General features: G+C 45.1%; 4 protein-coding genes across 4 annotated transcripts, besides 16 other annotated features; all 4 read right to left on the bottom strand.

Moving 5' to 3' along the window:
- Positions 1-563, bottom strand: Tc00.1047053503563.29 (uncharacterized protein; the record flags this gene model as incomplete). Its single annotated transcript, XM_799981.1, has 1 exon — positions 1-563. A coding segment is annotated over one exon (563 nt), but the record flags the coding sequence as incomplete, so codon positions are not given.
- Positions 1-7258: a sequence feature (heterozygous, non-Esmeraldo-like haplotype).
- Positions 582-605: a microsatellite.
- On the bottom strand, positions 1832-3700 carry Tc00.1047053503563.20 (ADG2, putative; the record flags this gene model as incomplete). Its single annotated transcript, XM_799979.1, has 1 exon — positions 1832-3700. The coding sequence occupies one exon, from the start codon at positions 3698-3700 to the stop codon at positions 1832-1834; it is 1869 nt and encodes a 622-aa protein (XP_805072.1).
- Positions 3708-3750: a microsatellite.
- Tc00.1047053503563.14 (ADG1, putative) lies at positions 4014-4379 on the bottom strand (the record flags this gene model as incomplete). Its single annotated transcript, XM_799980.1, has 1 exon — positions 4014-4379. One exon carries the CDS (start codon positions 4377-4379, stop codon positions 4014-4016), a length of 366 nt encoding a protein of 121 aa, XP_805073.1.
- Positions 4706-4765: a sequence feature (T-rich).
- Positions 4781-4803: a microsatellite.
- Positions 4920-4952: a sequence feature (T-rich).
- Positions 5019-5038: a microsatellite.
- Positions 5080-5159: a sequence feature (A-rich).
- Positions 5299-5324: a sequence feature (AT_rich).
- Positions 5465-5595: a microsatellite.
- Positions 5695-5719: a microsatellite.
- Positions 5746-5786: a sequence feature (A-rich).
- Positions 6059-6093: a microsatellite.
- Positions 6266-6285: a microsatellite.
- Positions 6329-6351: a microsatellite.
- Positions 6482-6507: a microsatellite.
- Tc00.1047053503563.10 (calcium-translocating P-type ATPase, putative) lies at positions 6510-7258 on the bottom strand (the record flags this gene model as incomplete). Its single annotated transcript, XM_799978.1, has 1 exon — positions 6510-7258. A coding segment is annotated over one exon (749 nt), but the record flags the coding sequence as incomplete, so codon positions are not given.

Here is a 7258-nt window from a genome sequence, read left to right as displayed (position 1 = left end):
AAAATTTGTTTAATGGGGGTAAAAAGTGGCAACTCTGAAGACGTGATATTCAACTTGGATCGAGAATCACTGATGTTAATTGTCATTACCGAATTAGTGCTCATGTTCATTGGAGGCATCACTTCAGGCAATGTCGTGCAAATAACGGGCATTGTAAATGCCCTTTCTCGTGTGGGACCTATCCCACGATGTAACCTACCATTACGTTTATCGTAAATACGGTCGGCAACAAAGGTACGCTTACCATAATCTGGAGTTCTCCCAGAGATGACAGTATTCATATCCTTGTATCGTCCTATCCTTGGTGTCGCCTTTGACGTCACGTCAGTATTCAACGCAGTAGTTATTCTTTCAATAATACACGAGGTAAGCGCTAATACACGATCCACCAGTTGATTGCGGTAACGCTCCATCATATCAGTGGAGCCACACTTGTTTGCCATGCAAAGGATCGAGGAGACACCCTCTAATGACCTCGAAGGCTCCGTCGTTGAAACAGGCTTTTTCATGGCCTCGCTGCTACAATACACAATAAACACTAAACAGCGCCACATACATATCATTAAAAACGCAAAAAAGAGCAAACAAACAAACAAACAAAAAAAATAGATGAGAAAGAAAAGAAAAAAAAAAATTAAATGAAATACAAATACCCCCTGCTTATCTCATCACAGCAAAGAAGAAGTTCACCACCGAAAAACCCCATTCACAAAGTGAGCAAGAGTCAGAAATAAAGTGAAATAGCCTCTGAGTACATATATACCAAACATTAAAAACAAAAACACCTTTTTGAAATTTATTTTTGGCTGCCTCATCGTGGCACTGGGTTCAAGTACCGAAGGACGCGGGTGGGACTCTGCGGGAAGCCAGAAGCCAACCATTCCGCGGTGCAGTGCTCCGGGTCCCAGCCTGCACTGCGCAGTTGTGTCGCCGCCGCTGTGGCGCCAATGCATCGTAAGGCGCCCCACAGTGCCAGCGGTATTCTTGCAGGGGGCAAAGTGCCTGACCCGGAGAAGGCGGCGGGAAACACATGCGAAAGTGGGCATTGCGCGTATCACGGTCAATTGCCCGGCATGTCGGACTGGAGGAACCACAGCCAGCCACCTCCACACCGCAGGAGTGTGGGCCGACAGGGCAGCGCGCGACCAAAGTCCTCCAAGAAAAAGCGAAGAGTCCAACGGGAGACCGCTCCCTTCGCGATGCCGGCCACCTCGCCGTGGTGCCAGGGCCAATTGCTCCGTATTCTCGGGGGAAGCCCGCAGTCAGCGATGCGTCCGTCCATCACGGGATTGTTGTTGGTGCAGGGCTGACGGCATCAACCAGCGCACGGGCCAGCCGCGTCTTGCTGGGACACGGTTGCAACACCATGAGATCTGGGGGCACGTGTTACCGTACTAAGTGCCGGCAATCAATTTTTTTAGAAGAACACGAGAGAAAAGACAAGAACAAAAGCTCTTTTCTTCCGACGTTTAAACTGCGACCCAAATAAACTCAACCAAGATCCCGGAACAAGTTAACACATAAAACTACAATATGGGACACTGTGAGACAAAGATCCCGGTGGCAGAAGAAGAAATAAGTTAATTCCGACGGGATCCTTGATCCGTTGAATTCAATACAGTGCATCTCACCCCATTTGGTTTCGCCCTCGTCTGGCCACTAATAAAACAGATAAAGAAGCAAAAGTAAACAAAACAGACGCTACTACAAATCAAAAATGATACACATAAAGGAAGATTCAAGAATACGTCCACATACATATATATTGGATGAAGTAAGCCCAAAAGGATGGAGAAAAACAACAACAACAAAAAAAAAAACAATTGTGAGCTCAATACCCCAGTTGTCGCTTGACGGCCGCTACACGTTCTCGGTCAATACGATGCCTCGCCTCAAGTTCCTTCAGGCGCTGTTCGCGACGCCATGCTGCCTCATCTTGCTGTGAGCGCCATTGTGGGGTGCAAGACTCCAAGGTTGAAATGCTATTCTCGTCACGCGGCTTGCGTGAAGCAGGCAGTTCTGGTCGCGGGAGATTTCGGGCGTAGTCCAGGGCACGTGACCTTCGTTCTTTTGCCTGAATGCGTTCTGGGGGAGGTGGTTGTTGCGGCATTTTATTTGGTGTCCCAGTTAAAACGACATCGGCGTCGCCTCCTTCTCCCAACTTTAGTTTTTGAATAATACGCCGCTGCTGCTTTTCACGTATCCTTTCTACGGCTTTCTTCTCCACCAACTTGCCGTATTGACACTGACGGTGCATCTTTTCCTTCGCTTGACGTTGTTCGTCCGTGTCAGCAGGCCCCAGACCTCCTAATTTAAGATGCGTCACCTGTTCCATCATCAATTTGTAGTCTTTCAAATTGTAAGATTTGTACGCAGGGTTTTTTTTCTTCTCTTCTTCCTGTTCAGACTCTTTCGTTTCCGTCAGTGCACCGCTGCTGGTAACAGACACAGTGGACGTGCGCGGTGGCAAGGGCAAACACAACGGTTGGAGTCTGCTTGGATGAGAGTTTATCCCACTCGTTTTGACAGGCGCAGAAGTTGCAAACTCCTGAATGCCTGTTGAAGAACCCTTTTTTCGATGTGTACAAAGATGGTAGTCTTGGCGGGTGCCGCAGGCACCATTTTCACTTTCTGGCCTCCTCGTGCCAGTACTGGGGTTGCGTTTCTTCGCTGCAATGATGGACGTTTTATTCTCGCCTTTTACAGCACCGGGTCGAGGACGCATTAAAAAACCGACGGGCTGGTAAATGGGAATATCAGTGGAATCACAGGCTCTAAGCTCACTGTTGTCATCCTCAAATTGAACGGAAAAGTCGTCCACTTCATCCTCCCTTGACAGTACGTCGTTTCGGTCTTCTTTTTTATTTTTCTTTTCATTCCGCTCCAATGGAAGTGGCGGGGATACGGCCGTATTTTTCGGTCTAGGCATCATTGTTGCTTCGTCCGCACCGCTGCTTCCACTAATCTTGCGTGGGGGAAGGCGTGCCAAAGATTTTCGAAGGCCTTCTCCTGCATCCACTAATCCCATTGTATCGGACAAAGGCCGTGAAAAGGGTATTGGTTTCACCGGCTGTGAGACATCGACGCACTCGACGGAGAGGACTTCTGGTGATTGACTTTTATCCACGGAGATGGATGTCACATCGGATAGTTCTAGACGTGGCGACATAACTGTGGCCGCAGCTACCGTCTGACGCATATTTTCTATGCGACAGTCTGGTGATATCGCCATGGCAGGATTTGGTGCGTCATGTGCATCCATGCGATTCACAACATGGGCATCGAAAAAAGGTCTTGTATGTCTTCCTAATCCATTGCCACTCTCTACGCAAATTGTGTGGTTGATGGCTTGTAGTCGTCGTGGAGGCATAATCGCTTTTGGCTCGTCCGGTGCCACAATTCCCCTCACATGACTTCTATTCCTTAACGGTAACTTCAGCATCATAGGTTTCCATTTATGCATACTTGTTTCATCCCCCAAGGGGCCAGGTATCGATCCCCTACCCTCCTTATTCCTATTGTTCCCATCTGACCATTGTATTGGCTTCGTCTTCTTTACCCGAACCAACTGTGCATTACTGCCATCCTTTCCAACTCGCACCGCACGGTCCTGAAAGTGTTGCATGAAAGCAGATGGCGCCTCCTCAACCATCTTGCGATCCTCCGGCGGGTCCCAGACATCTCTATCTTTTTTTGGCATGCACCCAATATAAATATATATATATAGATGTATGTATGTGTGTGTGTGTGATTCCCGTTAATACTGTAATTTATACTTGCCTTTCCCTCCCCGGCCTGCCAAAAAAAAAAAGCCAACCAACAACAACCAAGCACAAAAAAAACAATTGTATAGCGCACAGACACACAGAAAGAAAAGAATTAAAACAACATCATGGGGGAAAAAAGAGTTATTCGCACTTACAAAGGGAACACACAGCCGTATATAAATACATTCACCCCAAACCTCAGTAAAACAACAACAAACAAAAAAAAAAAAACAGAAGGATTTTCTTTCATTGTGATATTTCTGGACCTGGTGCAATGCACATTTTCATTGCCGCATCCAGTCGGGCGATGCTGCGTGTCTGTTCCACGTTTTGCAGCTCCAGTCGCCGCACGGAGTCATCACGCGACTTCATATCTTGTGCCCAGTCATCCCCTAGGCTTTTCAACAATTGCCTGCTCTGTGCAAAAGCATTGTCCGCTGTAATTTGACAGCTTTCTTGTGTTTGACGCAATGTGGCTCGAATACTTCGAGCGTACCACCAGTACACAAATACACTCATACATCCCGTCATGACACACAGCCCAAGCATGGAATTGCTACGAAGGGGCCGGAGAATTTGCTTGTACACCGGCGAATTCGAAAATGCGCTCATCGTTTTTTCCCACTGCCTTACACTGTAATTTCCGTGTGGTTTAAAATAATAATTAAACAATATATCTATCTATCTATATATATATAGATATAGTAATAAAGGTGACTTCTCAAACGCTTCTCCTCGACTATGCTCTTCTTAGATGTTATCCCTCTGTGTTTGTGTGTGCATTCCGACCGAATTGGACGGGGTGTGAGAGGACACAGGAGGAGGGTCCATCAGCAATCACCAACCAACAAGGGAGGCGTGGGGTGTGGAAAGGGGGGAAAGAAGGAAAAGGAAAAAGAAAATAAATAATTCAAAGCAGCGCTGGTGATCGTCACAATAAAAAAGAAAAAAGAAAAAAGAGAAAAGAAGGGCGGAGGAAAAAAAGAAGAAAAAATAAATTCTATAAAGAAGAAACACACACACACACACACACACAACCACCACCACAAAACACATCGCCCCAACTTCCGTCAAAAGAGAAGAGAAGAGGACATAAAACTCCGTGGCACGTGACCACAGGTTTAAATAACGACCGGCAAAAACTCCCTACCGAAAAAAAAAAAGAAAAAAGAAAAGGAAAGAAAACACATGCACACGCCCAATACATACAAATACAGACGACTCCCTCCCAACTTCTACATGGACAAATACAAATAAATAAATAAATAAATTTATGGGTATGATGAGATCGCAAGTGCTCGTTAATGACTCCTTCCTCTTCTCCTCCTCCTTTTCCTTTTTATTTATTTTTTATTTTTTATTTTTTATTTTTTTTCCCTATTTGCTTGTATTCATGTCGCTTTCGCCGGGCAAATGCCTGCCCACCCACCCACCTACACACACACACACACTCTCTCTCTCTCCCCTCCTTTTTTTTCGTTTTTCCAGGGGGAAAAAATGCCCATAATGAATACATGAGAACTGCGTATGCATAAATAAATAAATATATATTTATATGTACTTTTTTCTTTTTGGTTTGATTTCTTTGTTTCTTTATTAGCCCATAATGAATACCTATCCCTTTTACCATACACGTATATATTAGCTACTTCTTTGATGCGCTCCTTTTTTAAATAACTACCCTCTCACCAGTTTAAACACACACACAGAGGCACACACAGAGGCACAAGCACACACAGAGGCACAGGCACACACAGAGGCACAGGCACACACAGAGGCACAGGCACACACAGAGGCACACACAGAGGCACAGGCACAGGCACACACAGAGGCACCCCTCTCACTCTCTCTCTCTAAGGCATAAAACATAAGAACAGATCACCTTCACCTCAATACAGACAGAAACTCCAATCCATACCCAACCGCATTATTTATTTATTTATTTATTTATTAATGTTGATATTATTATCAGTGTTCATTCTCTTGTTTGTTTTTCTTTTCTTTCTTTTCTTCCTTTTCATGACGTCCCTCCAATTCCTTATCCTTCAGTGAATATTTCAATGTATACATCCATACATATTAATATACCCAGTCTGAATGTATCCATATGTACGTAGCGAGTGCGAGTGATGGGGCCGACGCACTCCAAGCCAAATCGAAAAGGAAAAGAAAAGAAAAAAAATGCGGTACACCATTGTATGTGTGCAAAGTCAGTTTGATTATGGGTGTGCATAACAAGAGCCACACCCGAGAAGGTCACGCACACTCACACACAAGAAAGAAACAAAACAAAACAAAACAACAAACAGACAAACAAACAAAAAAAATCACAGAAAATGTGTGGTTGTGAGGGGGGGAAAACAACAACAACAACAGCACGACAGTTGTAATAAATAAATATATGAATGTATATTCATACGACCATGTACTTCGCTTCTATTGCAAGGAACCAACAAAAAGGAAAGAAAAGAAAAGGGCAATCTGCATTTTCACTTAAATTTTTTTTTTTTTTTTTTTTGTACCCCTCATCTTCCTTCTGTTTGTTTTTTCTGCGCCATTCCTTCTTGTTTTTGTTTTTGTTTTTTGGGTTTTTGGGTTTTGTGTTTATTATTTGTCTAATGTGTGTTTATGTATGTATGTATCACCGTCATCGTTGGTTTTTTTTTTTCTTTTCTTTTTTGTTGCAGTTGTTTGATTTTCTCTTTATTTATTTATTTATTTTATTTTATTTTATTTTATTCGTCAGTTGTTTTTTTTATTCCGACTTGCTTGCATGTGCCGCGTGATGTATTTGAGCAGCTCGTCGATAAAAATCACCGGCACGCTAAAGACAACCACCGCCTTCCAATCATCAAAGTTAGACGGCACCAAAACACTAAATGGTTGTGCCTCCTTCACAATGAGAGGGTCAACGCCGAGGGGGGCGATGTTAAAAAGAGCCGCCAGAAATGGTACGTACATAATCATCAGGTGCAACGCAAGCGAAGAAAAGATGGCGAGCAGCAGCCAAATGTTGCTGGACGGCCGTGCTGTGATAAGGGAGGCATTCTCACTCAGTGCGTTCAGGGCATTCAACATCTCCACCAGGACGAGAATCGACAACGCGATGGCACGCGCCGTCTCCGGGTCAGCGAGGATGGCACACTTTGCATCCTGCATGTCTGTGCAGGCCGCGTAGGTGGTGAGATCCTTCCAGTTAAAGCCGTGGCTGAGGAACCACCACAAGAACCCGCCGATGGTGGCAAGGCCAACGTAGACACCAATCACCATGTAGCGTAGGAACATCCACCCATTCACAATGGGCTCATCCACATGTCGTGGGGGTTGTTGCATGATGTCCTCATCGGGGGCATTGAAGCCGAGAGCGGTAGCCGGAAGACCGTCCGTCACGAGATTTACCCACAGCAGCTGGACCGGTGACAAGGCCTCCGGTAGACCACAGAGTCCTGTCAATAGAATACATGCCACCTCACCAATGTTACTGCTGATAA

Source organism: Trypanosoma cruzi, genomic scaffold (assembly GCF_000209065.1).
Source record: "Trypanosoma cruzi strain CL Brener 1047053517151 genomic scaffold, whole genome shotgun sequence".
NCBI classification, from domain to species: domain Eukaryota; phylum Euglenozoa; class Kinetoplastea; order Trypanosomatida; family Trypanosomatidae; genus Trypanosoma; species Trypanosoma cruzi.
This window is presented reverse-complemented; position numbering and strand designations above follow the sequence as displayed.